Source organism: Oncorhynchus kisutch, linkage group LG28 (genome assembly GCF_002021735.2).
Source record: "Oncorhynchus kisutch isolate 150728-3 linkage group LG28, Okis_V2, whole genome shotgun sequence".
NCBI lineage: Eukaryota > Metazoa > Chordata > Actinopteri > Salmoniformes > Salmonidae > Oncorhynchus > Oncorhynchus kisutch.
In genome coordinates this window covers 17,979,593-17,996,382 of record NC_034201.2, presented here as the reverse complement: position 1 = coordinate 17,996,382, position 16,790 = coordinate 17,979,593, and the positions used below count along the sequence as shown (strand labels likewise).

The 16,790-nt window shown below is 41.9% G+C and overlaps 1 protein-coding gene across 1 annotated transcript; it reads left to right on the top strand.

Annotated features, from left to right (window-relative positions):
• Positions 1-2,285: 2,285 nt before the first annotated feature.
• LOC109875665 (guanine nucleotide-binding protein G(I)/G(S)/G(T) subunit beta-2) lies at positions 2,286-16,362 on the top strand. The gene is made up of 10 exons (XM_020468079.2): positions 2,286-3,155; positions 11,077-11,180; positions 11,802-11,840; positions 12,085-12,191; positions 12,316-12,379; positions 12,787-12,949; positions 13,398-13,464; positions 14,258-14,459; positions 14,668-14,884; positions 15,138-16,362. The coding sequence occupies exons 2-10, from the start codon at positions 11,124-11,126 to the stop codon at positions 15,242-15,244; spliced, it is 1,023 nt and encodes a 340-aa protein (XP_020323668.1). The 5' UTR covers positions 2,286-3,155; positions 11,077-11,123; the 3' UTR covers positions 15,245-16,362.
• The last annotated feature ends 428 nt before the right edge of the window (positions 16,363-16,790 follow it).

Sequence of the window (16,790 nt, the reverse complement as noted above, 5' to 3'; positions counted from 1 at the left end):
TGTGCCTTTCCAAATCATGTTCAATCAATTTAATTTACCACAGATGGACTCCAATCAAGTTGTAGAAACATCTCAAGGATGATCAATGGAAACAGGATGGACCTGAGATTAATTTTGAGTCTCATAGCAAAGGGTTCGAATACTTATGTAATTAAACATTTATGTAAATTGTTTTTGCTTTTTAATAAAAACCTGTTTTTGCTTTATCATTATGGGGCAGAGGGGTGTAGATTGATGAGGGAAAAAAATATTTCATCCATTTTAGAATAAGGCTGTAACGTAACAAAATGTGGAAAAGGTCAAGGGGTCTGAATACTTTCCGAATGCACTGCAGAGTTGAAATATATTTAATTTTGAGTTTGCATGCCAATATTACACTGTATATACATCACAGGAGACTGAAATGTAACAAAACTGTTTGACATAGAAACACTGGATTTCCAGCATTAAAAATAAATACATGTTTATTCATTATGAAATTATGAAAAATATTAATGACATTCCACCCATGAGGCCACTAAAGGTCATTTGACTGCAGAAAAGGGCTATGTGTGGACTTTGCTCTGATTAAGGGGAACCCCTATTGGAACTAAAAAATCTGAAGATGTATGCTTATGAGTAGTTCAAGTAAGACATTTTTAGTGGCACGTATAATATGTGCATGCATGCGTCTTTTCAATCTGTGGATGTATGGCTCCTTGTGTCCATCTCTTTGCTCAAGCCCTTGCTGTTGCTAGGCAACCTATCCTCATTTACTACAGTCCCTTATGGGGCCTGCAGAGGGACAGGGCAGGTGGGATGTACCATTGCCTTACTTTGTGTAGGGGGATGATGCTTGTCCCTGCCTCTAATATTGCTGCCTTGCTGTTTCACTAACTTGCATGTCCAAGCCTTATAACCCCTTTGTCTGAAACAGAGTGCACTGCAACCAGACCCAAAGAAGGTAGTCTACTGTATTATGTTGAACATCAAAGCACACCTTTCAGCTTTTCCAATTACTTTTTGGAATGCACTGACACACAGTGTCAAAGAAAGCAAATCATGCGTTCCCTTTAGATGTGTGTTGATCATTCACCTATCCACAGACTATGGCAGGTCTCGTCACCAATTCAACCAAAACCAGTCACTGGGTTTCTGGGGTAAGCCCCCTCAAAAAAATATTGTTTTAGCTGGGAGTAAACATACTTATATAGAAATTGAGAGCTTTTTTGTTATTGTTTTGTTTTTTGTCTTTCTTTGAAGAAACAGCAATTTTGACTGATCGAAGGCCTAGGTTTACCCCTACCCTGGGGTCATTATTATAAAAAAGAATTATTGGTTTGTTTGGTCCAATTTTGAACAATGCTCTACTCCAGTTAAACCATAGAATATATTTATCAGGCCTATATGGCCATTTAGAACCAGCTGCTTGTTTCTAGTTTACTCCTGTCTTACAAATGCATTACAATATAAGGATATAATGATTATGAATATTGTGTTTGTTTGTGTGTGTGCGTGCTTGTGTCTGTGTGTGTGTGCATGTGCACACCTCTCTGTCTCTATCATACTCTAAAGTGTATACAGTTCAATGACAGTTTAAAAATGCATTATATAGCCCATAAGAATATAATTATTATGCAAATGACGTGTGTATTCTGTATTGTGTGTGGTGTGTGTGTACGCACAGGCCTCTGACCTCTCTATTGCACTGTAATGTTCACACAGTCAATGGCAGTAAATAAAGCGAAAGTAAAAAATTTAATAAAAATGTGACAGACCGATGATTTCGAAATGACTCCCTATCATGAATATAAAACCATGGCTTGATAAAACCCCAGCAGCTCTCACCAGCCTATGGCCTTGCACTTTCTCTCTCTCACACACACACACATCTGTTAATTATAAAAAATAATTAAAGGAACCCTTAGTTACATCTCCAGAGTAATTAGGCTACTCTGAGGTATTAATTACACAAGTAGTTTAATCAAAAAGTGAAGGGGAAGAAGTAAGAAATCGGCTATGCTGAGTGATGAGTTGAGGCCCATTGGAGCAACTTCAACAGTTATTTAGTTCTTGGTGGGTGGGCAGTCATTTTCCTATAGGCTAGTGGAAGTAGTTAACGCTATAATCGCACACTGCAGTGAGGGGTAGTCTGATTAGTCAATAACTAAGACGCGAAAGGGTTATCATAGAGTAGACAGATGCGACCCTGTGATGATCTAAATCTGCAGTAGGCCGAGGACCTTCTGACAGTCATCCCACCCGTATCCAGTAGACACCAGAGGGGGGTTCTAAAATGGTACAGCCCGAAATGGGTGTGGTTGAATCGTGTTTATGAGATCTAACGTTAGCAAGCGCAGATTTCAACTGAAACTACGTTATTGTGTTAGATGTATTAGAATTCTGCAATTTAGAGATACAAATAAAATAACACCTCATGTGAATATACATTATTGCATGCTATTATTTTATTTATTTATTTGTGTACCGATGGGTGGGTTTCCTGTACCTCCGGCAAGATAGCCTTTTTAAAATTGTATTTATATTTTTCTCTCAAGAGCTTAAGCCTGTGTTTTGCAATTGATTTAATAATTCATTTTTGACGAGGAGGCGGCGGTCATTACGAAGCGAGGGAGTGAGAGGAGAGAGGGAGGAGGAAGAGATCCGCGAACTAGCAAGGGAGGAAGGAAGCGAGGATCAAGAAAAATACAATCAAGAGAAAAGCGGAGCATAGAAAACCCATTTATTAATTTCATAAGGTTCAGTGCATTTTCTTTGATGCGTGGACAGACTGCAATTGTGTTCAACTCGCTCCAACAAAGATGTTTTCGAGTTTATGAAGGTCTCGGGCGTAAAAAGGCAAACCATTCTGAAGAGGAAACGGGAACACAACAGCAGATCTCATCTTTTCAAGAGGTCCAATCAAACGGAGATATGGTGTCTCTGTACTTCGATCTTTAATATTTATTTGTACAGCCTACATTGGAGATACTCTGAGCAAGAATCTAGAAGACAAGGAGCAGAGAGGATATTGAAAATATCTACATATTTTTGTCCCTATTTTGTTTTCTAAAGAAAAAAGGGGCCAATAAACACCCCCAGCCTTTTTGAAACATTGCATCCAGATATTTTTTTCGAGAAAGACCAGCAACCTCATCGGAAGCATTAACTAACAGGTAGCCAGCCATCCATTATAAAATGCTGTCAGAATTGTCTTGGATGTAAGATGGCTGGATGATGATGGGCCTATTCATGACTATGCTCATCATTTCGATGAAATAGTTTTTCATCTGTATTTTTTGGTAAATATATATATATGGACAAACATCCCCACTGTACATTTTATTTTATATCTGCGTATAGCATAACTTGCTGTACATTATTACGATAACCTATATTAATAGAAAACCCCTTAAGCGTTTGCATATTTAGCGGCTACGAAAAATGACAGGGTTGCCAGGGTGTCAGTGCCATTAACCGTGAATGCCCATGGCTCACTGCTATAATAATCGAATTATGGCCTTAAATTCATCAAGTTACTGCTACCTATGTCAAGTAGCTCTATACATTTGTAGGTAGCCTAGGCTACTGTTGCTTGCAGTGAGGGAGTAGCCGTCTGAGTTGCGCCGCAAGGCCGATGTAGGCAACCTATTTGTTGATCAGGGAGGGCTGTATAACAGTGTCTGTGCTGCTATCTGACCTTAAAATGGATTTCACATTCAATGCAAGGAATTTGTTTAGATTTCTAGAAAATTATACCGAACGTCAATCCAATGACGCTAATATAATGTGCTTAATATGAGTTTACCAGTCTTGGTTCTCTGTGAAATATCAACCGAATAGACGAGTAGGCCTATCATTTACTGTGCATGAACATAAGGGGTGTGGCCACATTGTCATTTTGCATAATTCTTCCAAAGCAGAAGCATGTCTTTGACCCATAGTTTAGGTCAATTATCATTGGTTATCTCTTGTCTTAGAGAAAAGGCTTAAAGAGCTATTATGGTTACATTTTAGCCCACATATTCTAAGCACTGGACATGTGGGTTGTTCGGTACAATAAATCATCATCACTATTCAGCAGTGTGCCATCATCTGGCCTTCTGTAACAATCTGTCTCTTTGTGATGGGCGTCCAGGGCCCTGCGCACATGTGGATTGGAATAAGATTGGCTACAGCAGCACCATGTTAACAATTATTACATATACAGATTAAAGTGTGCGTTAAAATATAGCATTTCATTCCCAGAGAATTCCTGGCCTAGATGGGGCACTTTAAGGTCTTGTCTGCTGTGTATTTTACAATTGTTGCAATAGGCTTACAACACTAATTTATGTAAATTATGCCTTCAGTCCACAGCATCAAGAACAACCTGTGCACCCCTGTACCCCCCCCCCCCCCCCCCCCCCCCCCACACACACACACACACAGTAGAGGTCCACAACCAGTTGTACTCAATAAGGAACATTTCATCCAGTTGTACTCTGTGATTTGTGTCCTTTTATACAGCTTTCTAAATGATTTTTAACAGTGGACAAACACTTCAATTCTACCAGAAGTCCTTTCATACAGGAATTTGTGTCCAGACAACATGGGATTGGTTTGGTTACTACCTGGTGAGGTGAATTGCATTGTGATAACAAAGCCCAAGAAAGCATGTGGAAAGGAGGAAACCAAAAATGGGGCATTTGATGATGTCAATGGGCGATTGCGTCTCATCACATTTCATGATGCCCACTCCTCTCCTCTCCCACCCTGGTGTCTGGTGATGATGCACCCCCCCCCCCCCCCCCTTAGTGCTTTATTGGCTAAATGAGCAGCTGTGCCAGGAGACTGTGACCCACTCATTTCCTCCTGTCACCTTCCATTAGTGCTGTGTGATCCATCTGGTTGGAGGTTCCCCCAGGGAACAATGACCCAGCTAATTGCTCGTCTCCCTAGCCTAGTAGATGGCGATGGTGTGGATGTTTCTGGTTGTTTGTGCATGTGAAGTTGGAAGCCTTTAATAACATAGAGTGTTAGGTAATGCTAACTAACTATGAGGCACTGGGATTAGAGGAATATATGAAAAATGTGAACACTACCTGTGACACTACCTGATACTACATGCAGTCTACAGTCTACCTGTGAACACTACCTGATACATGTAGTCTACAGTCTACCTGTGAACACTACCTGATACATGCAGTCTACAGTCTCACTGTGAACACTACCTGATACATGCAGTCTACAGTCTACCTGTGATACTACCTGATACATGCAGTCTACAGTCTACCTGTGAACACTACCTGATACATGCAGTCTACCTGTGAACACTACCTGATACATGCAATCTACAGTCTACCTGTGAACACTACCTGATACATGCAGTATACAGTCTACCTGTGAACACTACCTGATACTTGCAGTCTACAGTCTACCTGTGAACACTACCTGATACATGCAGTCTACCTGGGATACTACCTGATACATGCAGTCTACAGTCTACCTGTGGTACTACCTGATACATGCAGTCTACAGTCTACCTGTGATACTACCTGATACAGGCAGTCTACAGTCTACCTGTGATACTACCTGATACAGGCAGTCTACCTGTCTGTGAATGCATGTTCTTTTTTAATATCTGTGTTTTCCAAGTACCGGTTCACTGCCACCGACAGAGGTATAGTATTGACAGTGATGCAAATCTAATGTGCAAAGCAGAGTAGAATGGTTAGAGGTATTTCATCGGTGTCTAACGGATTTGAATAGGCCCACCAACTCATGTAAATACTTGTGCCCAATTTGGGATAGAATTTGAATGTGAAACCTCTCTCTCTCTTTCTTTCTCTTGTGGGGTTGGATGTAGATGGGAGGATTACTTATTACCCCTGGGTCCAATTTCTAATTCCATTGATGTTGGGCGATTAGGCCTGGCTCACAGTCAGTGTTCCAATTCATCCCAAAGACGTTCGATGGGGTTGAGGTCAGTGTTCTGTACAGCCCAGTCAAGTTCTTTCACACTGATCTCAACAAACCATTTCTGTATGGACTCCACTTTGTGCACAGGGGCATTGTCATGCTGAAACATGAAAGGGCTTTTCCCAAACTGTTGCCACAAAGTTGGAAGCACAGAATTGTCTAGAATGTCATTGTATGCTGTAGTGTTAAGATTTCCCTTCACTGGAACTAAGGTGCCTAGCCCAAACCATAATAACAGCCCCAGACCATTATCCCCGGGCGCCGAAGACATGGATGACAATTTAAGGCAGCCCCCAGCACCTCTCAGATTCAGAAGGGTTGGGTCAAATGCGGAAAACACATTTCAGTTGAATACATCCTTTCCCTTTTCTCCTCCACCAAACTTTACAGCTGTCACTATGCATTCAGATGGTGAAGCGTGATTCATCACTCCAGAGAACGCATTTCCACTGCTCCAGAGTTCAATGGCGGCGAGCTTTACACCGCTCCAGCCAATGCTTGACATTGCGCATGGTGATCTTAGGCTTGTGTGCGGCTACTTGGCCATGGAAACCCATTTCATGAAGCTCCCTGCTAACAGCTCTGTGCTGATGTTGCTTCCAGAGGCAGTTTGGAACTCGGTAGTGAGTGTTGCAACCGAGGACAGATGATTTTTACACGCTTCAGCACTTGGCGGTCCTGTACTGTGAGCTTGTGTGGCCTACCACTTTGCGGCTGAGCCATTGTTGCTCCTAGACATTTCCACCTCAGAATAACAGCACTTGCAGTTGACCGAGGCAGCTCCAGCATGGTAGAAATGTGCAGAACTGATTTGTTGGAAAGGTGGCATGCTATGATGGTGCCACGTTGAGCTCTTCAGTAAGTCACTGAGCTCTTCAGTAAGGCCATTCTACTGCCAATGTTTGTCTATGGAGATTGCATGGCTGTATGCTTGATTGTATACACCTGTCAGTAACGGGTCTGGCTAATTTTGAAGGGGGTCAACACATACAACACATACTTTTGTATATATAGTGTATATTCTTTAATTGCAGTCGCAAAAAAACATCAAGCGCAATTTTTTACATTTATATTGTACCTTTTATTTAACTAGGCAGGTCAGTTAACAACAAATTCTTATTTTCAATGACGGCCTAGGAACAGTGGATTAACTGCCTGTTCAGGGGCAGAACGACAGATTTGTACCTTGTCAGGTCGGGGATTTGAACTTGCAACCTTTCGGTTACTAGTCCAACGCTCTAACCACTAGGCTACCCTGCTGCCCCGATGAAACTGGCTCTCATGAGGACCGCCACAGGAAAGGAAGACCCTGACTCGGACTCTGCTGCAGAGGAAAAAGTTCATTAGAGTTAACTGCACATCTGAAATTGCAGCCCAAATAAATGCTTCAGAGTTCAAGTAACAGACACATCGCAACATCAACTATTCAAAGGAGACGGCGTGAATCAGGCCTTCATGGTCAAATTGCTGCAAAGAAACCACTAGTAAATTATACCAATAAGAAGAAGAAGAGACTTGCTTGGGCCAAGAAACACGAGTAATGGACATTAGACCGGTGGAAATCGGTCCTTTGGTCTGATGAATCCTAAAGTGAGATTTTTGGTTCCAACCCCTGTGTCTTTGTGAAATGCAGAGTAGGTGAATGGATGATCTCCACGTGTGGTTCCCACCGTGAAGCATGGAGGAGGAGGTGTGGGGGTGCTTTGCTGGTGACACTGTGTGATTTATTTAGAATTCAAGGCACACTTAACCAGCATGGCTACCACAGCATTCTACAGCGATATGCAAGCCCATCTGGTTTGCGCTTAGTGGAACTATCATTTGTTTTCAACAGGACAATGACGCAACACACGTCCAGGCTGTGTAAGGGCTATTTGACCAAGAGGGAGAGTGATGGAGTGGTGAATCAGATGACCTGGCCTCCACAATCACCCGACCTCAACCCAATTGAGATGGTTTGGGATGAATTGGACTGCAGAGTGAAGGAAAAGCAGCCAACAAGTGCTCAGCATTTGTGGCAACTCCTTCAAGACTGTTGGAAAAGCATTCCAGGTGAAGCTGGCTGAGAGAATGCCCAGAGTGTGCAAAGATGTCAAGGCATAGGGTGGCTAACAGTTTTGGTTACTACATGATTCTATATGTGTTATTTCATAGTTTTTGTTTTGTTTTCTACAATTGTAGAAAATGTAAAGAAAAGCCCTTGAATGAGAGCTCAAACATTTGACCGGTTCTGTATATGTATATAATGGTGTGTACTGTAGAGAGTATGGACCGTATATGAATAGGAAAAATGTATACAGCAGTAGTTATATAGGATGAGCCTTGACTAGAACACAGTATATACATATGACAGTAATGGTAACAATGTGATGGTAACAATATACAGTTGAAGTCGGAATTTACATACACTTAGGTTGGAGTCATTAAAACTCGTTTTTCAACCACTCAACAAATATCTTGTTAACCAACTATAGTTTGGCTAGTCGGGTAGGACATCTACTTTGTGCATGACACAAGTAATCTTTCCAAGAATTGTTTACAGACAGATTAATTCACTTATAATTCACTGTATCACAATTCCAGTGGGTCAGAAGTTTACATACACTAAGTTGACTGTGCCTTTAAACAGCTTGGAAAATTCCATAGAATTATGTCATGGCTTTAGAAGCTTCTGATAGGCTACTTGACATAATTTGAGTCAATTGGAGGTGTACCTGTGGATGTATTTCAAGGCCTACCTTCAAAGTCATTGCCACTTTGCTTGACATCATGGGAAAATAAAAATAAATCAGCCAAGACCTCAGAAAACAATGGTAGACCTCCACAAGTCTGGTTCATCCTTGGGAGCAATTTCCAAATGCCTGAAGGTACCACGTTCATCTGTATAAACAATAGTATGCAAGTATAAACACCATGGGACCACGCAGCCGTCATACCGCTCAGGAAGGAGACGCGTTCTGTCTCCTAGAGATGAACGTACTTTGGTGCGAAAAGAGCATATCAATCCCAGAACAACAGCAAAGGACCTTGTGAAGATGCTGAAGGAAACAGGTACAAAAGTATCTTTATCCACAGTAAAACAAGTCCTATATTGACACAACCTAAAAGGCCGCTCAGCAAGGAAGAAGCCACTGGTTCTTCCTTGCTGATTGTACTTTTTAGAGAAATGTCCTCTGGTCTTATGAAACAAAAATATAACTTTTTGGCCATAATGACCATTGTTATGTTTGGAGGAAAAGGGTGTGAAGCACGGGTGGCAGCATCATGTTGTGGGGGTGCTTTGCTGCAGGAGGGACTGGTGCACTTCACAAAATAGATGGCATCATGAGGATGGAAGATTATGTGGATACATTGAAGCAACATCTCAAGACATCAGTCAGGAAGTTAAAGCTTGGTCACAAATGGGTCTTCCAAATGGGCAATGACCCCAAGCATATTTCTAAAGTTATGGCAAAATGGTTTAAGGATCACAAAGTCAAGGTATTGGAGTGGCCATCACAAATCCCTGACCTCAATCCCATAGAAAATTTGTGGGCAGAACTGAAAAAGCATGTGCGAGCAAGGAGGCCGACAAACCTGACTCAGTTACACCAGCTCTGTCAGGAGGAATGGGCCAAAATTCACCCAACTTATTGTGGGAAGCTTGTGAAAGGCTACCTGAAACGTTTGACCCAAGTTTAACAATTTGAAGGCAATGCTGCCAAATACTAATTGAGTGCATGTAAACTTCTGACCCACTGGGAATGTGATGAAATAAATAATAAAAGCTGAAATATTCTGACATTTCACATTCTTAAAATAAAGTGGTGATTCTAACTGACCTAAGACAGGGAATGTTTACTAGTATTACATTTCAGGAATTGTGAAAAACTGAGTTTAAATTGATTTGGTTAAGGTGTATGTAAACTTCCGACTTCAACTGCTGGTCTAGTGCAGTGTTTCCCAAACTCGGTCCTGTGGCGCTGTGTAGTGCTAGGGCAACAACCAAAACGTACACCCCTTGGGGTCCCCAGGACCGAGTTTGGGAAACGCTTGTCTGACGGGTGAAAAATTGAGTAATTTGGAAATGTAGTTTGTTATAATGCTAGTATCAGCCATTTTCAGGAGGATATTTCACTAGGTGATCCAGATCCTGCTGTAAAATAGTTTTCAGAGCACAGTATTCCTTCATTTTGTAAATGTAATGTGTGAACAACATATATCAGTAGTACGTGAGGCTGTTAAAGAGAAAAACATTCGTTTTGATACGGCAGATTGAACAAATTGACATTTTTGTGTCCACCAGAATTGACCATAATCGTTGGAATGTTGAATCATTAACAAGTCGTTGTAAAATATAGTAAGAAACAGGCAATAACATGGTAGTTATGGAACAATTCCACTGCCAAATTCTTTGAATGACAGCTATGCTAAATAGAGATTCAAAACTGCTTTAACACACATTGCATGCATCAACCAATGGTTGTTCAATGTGTCTGTAATAAATAACAAATGCTGCCTGCAGTAATCCTAATCTTGTTTCCGTGCATTAAGTAGTTTGTGGATATCAGAGAGCCCATTAAATGATGAAGCGCTTTCTCAGATTATACCAGATTAGAGATTATTCTCCACTGATAAACCAGACAGGGCTGTACAACCATAAACATACAGATTACAAGCTTTCCATATTTTACATGTGCTATGTTGGTAAACCATGCACTTAAAATACTGAATTAAGTATTATTTTACAATTTATACACCCAATTTACTCAATCTAGCTGCCGCTCCGCAGCCATGTTTGTGATGGTGTAAAACAACTGGCCTCCGGGTGAAATATGCCAAAATGATTATGATGAGATCACACCCATTGATCAGGTTGAGACCAGCAGAGGACCACAAGACCTCTGATGTAGTTTGAGTCAATTACTCCCCATGATAACACTGCAATCAAATCATTCAACCTGATACGCATGCTATGTCATTACATTACAAGTAGATGATTGGTTTGTTCTGACGCAGGCACTGTCCATCATTCTATTTTGACGTTTCTTCTCTTCGACGGAATCCTAACTTTGAACTCTATCACTCTCCTGGCAATCTGCATGAATGTTTCAAGTTTCACCTTTCATCCTATTTTCCATCCTTTGTTCCCACCAGGTGACTGTTTGAGTGACAGAGGATATCGTCGAGGCCAGGGATCCAAAATGAGCGAGCTGGAGCAGCTGCGTCAAGAGGCGGAACAACTTAGGAACCAGATAAGAGTATGGCCGCGTTCTCCTGCTCACACGTTGCATGCATCAACCAATGGTTGCGTGTCTTGTCAATGTGCACTGCAGTCGGGCACTAGATTACTATTCATATGATGTCGTTAGCTGACACATAAAATACCTATCCAGACGAAGTAAGATCAGGCATGCGTCATTAACGTCTGAGCAGCGGAACACAGCCCAATTGTGATCTTTTTTTGCTAATTGGTCTTTTGACCAATCAGTTCAGCTCTTTTGCCCATAATTGGGCAAAAGATCAGAATTGGTGTCCCTGTGTAAACGCAGCCAGAATGTCACTGATCTGGGCCCACATTTACAAAGTCCCAGAGTCTTGGGAGTGCTGATCTAGGATCAGTTTAACCTTTTACTGTAGATCATAAAGAATAAGATTACAGGATATGGACAGAAGGACCTGAACCTAGATCAGCAGTCCTACTCTGACGCTTTATGATCTCAATTAAAGCAGTAAAACCATTGGGTTTAGGAGAGAAGGGGGATGGTGGAAAAGGGAGTTGGTCTAATGAACCATATGGAGAGGTGGGGGGGTTGACCTGGGTAAGATTGAGGGAGAGTGCTAATGATTGTCTAACCACTCTCTGTTTCTCTGTCTCTTAGGATGCCAGGAAAGCATGTGGGGACTCAACCCTAACACAGGTAAGTAGCACACATGCCCACATAAAAGACAACATGATTATATACACATAGCCACATAAAAGACAGTATGGTGGTATAGATGTGTCTTGTGTCTGGAAGCCCCTTAAGAACACGGTCAATAAAAGTGTTTATCAATGCCTTAACCGACATACAATATAGCCTACAGTACATTACATTGCCACATTAACCCTGTGATGAACTTGTCTTCACAATACTTTTTTCTGTGTGTTTGTGTGTCAACCAGATAACAGCAGGTCTGGATCCAGTGGGGAGGATTCAGATGCGGACGAGGCGCACTCTTCGTGGCCACCTGGCTAAGATCTATGCCATGCACTGGGGCACAGACTCTAGGTGGGTGTAACGTTATGCCAACCCCTTAGGGGGCGTATCCCTCTCTCTTCACACTCTCACTCATGGTGGTACAAGCTGTGCTTGTTTTGAGTAGGTATAATACAATGGTTCTTTGTCTCCACAGACTCCTGGTCAGCGCCTCTCAAGATGGAAAACTGATCATCTGGGACAGCTACACCACTAACAAGGTGAGAGCTGCACCCAAATAACAATAATAACAACAACAATCTCCCCGAGAGGCCTGACTAGGTTGACTCACTGTCTGCCTTCAGGAATTGGAAGTATACTAAAGACCTTCCTTTACTAGGAATGTGTGTTTGACTCATCTCATAATCTGCTTACATCATAACCACCCAGAGTCACTTTGACATTCAAACATTGTAAATGACATTATGCAACGGCACCCAGAAAAGACCCCCACAATTCAGTATAGGGGAAGCACGATGGACTATTATTGTGCTACTTCTGCTGTGTCTGGATTTGGACTTGGAGCAGGACTCATGCCTGGCCCCACTTGTGATGCTACTCTCCTTCTCCATGGCCATGCCTTTATTCTGTGACACACAGTGACCAACTCTTACCCCCCCCCCTCCAGATGCATGCTATCCCCCTGCGCTCCTCCTGGGTGATGACCTGTGCATATGCCCCCTCTGGTAACTACGTGGCCTGTGGAGGTCTGGACAACATTTGCTCCATCTACTGCTTGAAGACCCGTGAGGGCAACGTCAGGGTCAGCAGGGAATTACCTGGACACACAGGTGAAGAAGCACTACTACACACATACCTATGTGACAAAAAGCTTGAGGGATTTTGTGTTCATTTTCCTTTGAGAAATCATGGAAGTGTCTTAGCTAGGTTATGTGATTTTATTTGAACCTCCCTGACTCTTAACTTCCCCTGTGGCACTGCATATGGTTGTGTATGCAGTTCAGTTGTGTATTCCTACCTGTCCCTCGGTGAGCCCCAGGTTCCAAACAAGGATGACTTTAATTCACATGGCTAATTAGTCACAGAGCAACACAATTATAACGACCTGAGACATCCGCTAGAATGTCCCTTAGCTGCGTTACAGTGCTAGCTCACCTGTGGCTTCAACTGAGTCACATTCTGTAGCATGAGTATTGTTGTAGTTAAGTCTCTGTAGGAGTAACATGCATTGATATGCTGCAGTCAGTGTTCTAATAGATGTTTTTATTTGTGCTACAGGTTACCTGTCCTGTTGCCGTTTCATCGATGACAATCAAATCATCACAAGCTCAGGAGACACTACCTGGTGAGTCCTGATGGATTAGTTACCAAGGCTGATGGAGAATGCAAATATAAATATACTATACCTCCCACATTGTAGCGTCCCCCTTGTGAAAGCGAAGCTACTTTTTCCTGCAATTCCTACACATTTTTCCATAGGGTAGAGGAAGGTGTTTGCAGTTTTTATATGATAACTGATGATCAATTAGTCCCACCACGGTCGGTAATTCAATCATTCTTACTACAAGTTTAGATTGGTAAATTAGTCTAGCGGCCAGCAAATTTTTTTTTTGCTGACATGGGCTAATTGCGCATGGCCACAACCACATGTCCCAATTGCACCTTGTGTATTCTATTATTCTAACTCTCAACAGTAAGTTGAGACCCAGACCTGAGTTCCAAAAAATATATACAGTACCAGTCAACAGTTTGGACACACCTACTCATTCCTGGGTTTTTTCTTTATTTGTACTATTTTCTACATTGTAGAATAGTAGTGAAGACATCATATAAATATATTTTGATATGTTTAACACTTTTTTGGTTACTACATGATTCCATATGTGTTATTTCATAGATTTGACATCTTCAATAATGTAAAAATAAAGAAACCCTTGAATGAGCAGGTGTGTCCAAACTTTTGACTGGTACTGTATATATTTTCTTGGTGTAAAATTGGTCCACGGGCCTACAAAAGGGCCAGTTGCCCATCCCTTGTCTATACTGGTACTAGCTATGAGCTAACCCAAACTTACACTTAAAATTGTCTAATAACAGCTGTTAAATCCAGTGGGTCCCTGTTCTGTTCTCTCCCCCAGTGCGCTGTGGGACATCGAGACCAGCCAGCAGACCACAGTGTTTTCGGGCCACAGCGGTGACGTCATGAGCCTGTCTCTGTCCCCAGACTTCCGCACCTTTGTGTCCGGAGCCTGTGACGCCTCCATTAAGCTGTGGGACATCAGGGACAGCATGTGCCGACAGACGTTCACGGGCCATGAGTCTGACATCAACGCAGTCTGTGTGAGTGTGCTGAAAAGCTGGGGGCCACTGGTGACCTGCTTTCTGGTTCATGTCATGGCATTAAGCCAGGATACCATAGACATGTCACTGTTCCCAAAGTCCTTCATGTTAGCTGCACTAGCTAATGCTAGTGTTTAATGTACCCAATGCTAGGTGCATGGCTAGCTGATCAACCATGTCTGTCCCTCCCTCTCTCTTTCCTCCCCAGTTCTTTCCCAACGGCAGCGCCTTTGCCACTGGCTCCGACGACGCCACCTGCAGGCTGTTTGACCTGCGCGCCGACCAGGAACTCAGCCTGTACTCTCACGACAACATCATCTGTGGCATCACCTCCGTGGCCTTCTCCAGATCCGGACGGCTGCTACTGGCCGGCTACGACGACTTCAACTGCAACATCTGGGACGCCATGAAGGGAGATCGAGCAGGTCAGTGGAGTATTAGGGAGTGGCTGTCATTTAGGTGGCAGCCATTGTTGTTTCTGACTATTCATCAGACTATTAATCAGAAAAGACAATGGTATATCTTCTGATTTTATTGAAATGTTAAGACTTCAATTCACAAGCTGATCTCAGTAAAGTTTAATTCAACTCTCCACTAAGGGATCCCTGTGTTAAGGGGTATTGATAAGATGGCTAACTATGACACCTGATGACATTTGTTTGTCCCTCTCTGTGTCAGGAGTGTTAGCTGGCCATGACAATCGTGTGAGCTGTCTAGGCGTGACTGATGATGGCATGGCTGTGGCCACTGGGTCCTGGGACAGCTTCCTCAAGATCTGGAACTGACAAGTTACCTGAGCCATGCGCGCGCACACACACACATACACACATTATTGATCATACAAAGTATTCACATCTCACATTTTGGTACACATAGTTTGCACACTGTATTCACACTGTACGTAAAGATGTACACATACACATTGAAACATTGTACATAATATATATATAATGGCAATTAGGTATGAGTTTACACAGACACACATGCCACTTGCAATTTGACATGTTACCAATCCCATTGTATGCAGGAAGAGTCCACCAGAATTACAAACAAATGCCAACACTACCCACAACTGATATGTACACAGCACACACTCGAGTACCATATGTCATTGGAGCCACCGTAAAAGATGTGACCAAATTCAATAAAATCCTCACATCTGCTAAACTAAAACACGCACATACATGCACACACACACACATATACAGTACATGTTTATTTCTGAGAGAAACTCTATCCCTTGAGCTAAATGGGGGAGAGGTAGTTATTGGACAATTCTGTTTTTCGTTTGTTTACTCAGTCCCAAATACCCCTAAAATGGATTTTCTGTGCTACAGTAGATGTGTGTCTCTGTGACAGGGTGAAACAAGTGACAGTAGTGGGAATAGACTGATGGGCTGGAAAAGCAAGAGAATAAGTGAATCCATTAACACTCGAGAGACTACAGACAGGGAGATAGAGCCGACTTTCCAGTGACACTCTTAAAGGAAAATCAAGATAAACCATCAATTCTTAAAGTTTCTCCTGGCTCAAACAAAATGCTATCATGTAGTTACTGTTTTTATAGATATGTACACCCACATAAGTAAATATGATAGTTTTGGTTTTGATGTTTTTGTTGTATTAATTTTTCTATTTTTTTTGTTACGCTTATTTGATTCATGTTTTCCCTGTGTGCCTCAGATACACTTTAAGGATAATTAATAGAGAATAATGAAATTAAACTAAATGAAATCAATAAAATGAGAGATTCATAAGATGAGTGAGACAAATGGATTATCAAGAGACAACTCTCAAATAAGCAGGGGCAATATTCATACTTTGACTTTGTCAATATATTATGTCAACTTTATGATGGTATACATTGTACATACTATTAATAAATACACGTAGCCTCTTGCCAGTTTCGGCCAGTTGTGTGTACTTTCTTTTTCAGCATTGCATGTTTAAAATGATGCATGCTAGTTTAAGGGAGATATGGGGATCATGTTTAGCACAAAACAAACAGTGAATTTGAAATGCTTTGTTGAACCAATTTGAACCTTTGTGAAACCTACCTGACGCCCAGATTTCTGTTCCAGTTTCTAAACAAACTGATTCATAATATAGTGTCAGGTCATTTTTTAGAATAGTCGGATGTATTCATGAAAATCATGGCTTCTATACGATTCTCTACCCTTCTTCCAGGAGCGTTCACTCCCACAGATGGATTTGAAAGGGATTGGATTGGTGCATGCAAGACCAAGGGAGTTCACCATGTTCTTTACACCAGTCTATTCCCTAATTCCACAAGGGGGAGTGTACATGTTCACTTCAGGGATATGGTTGATT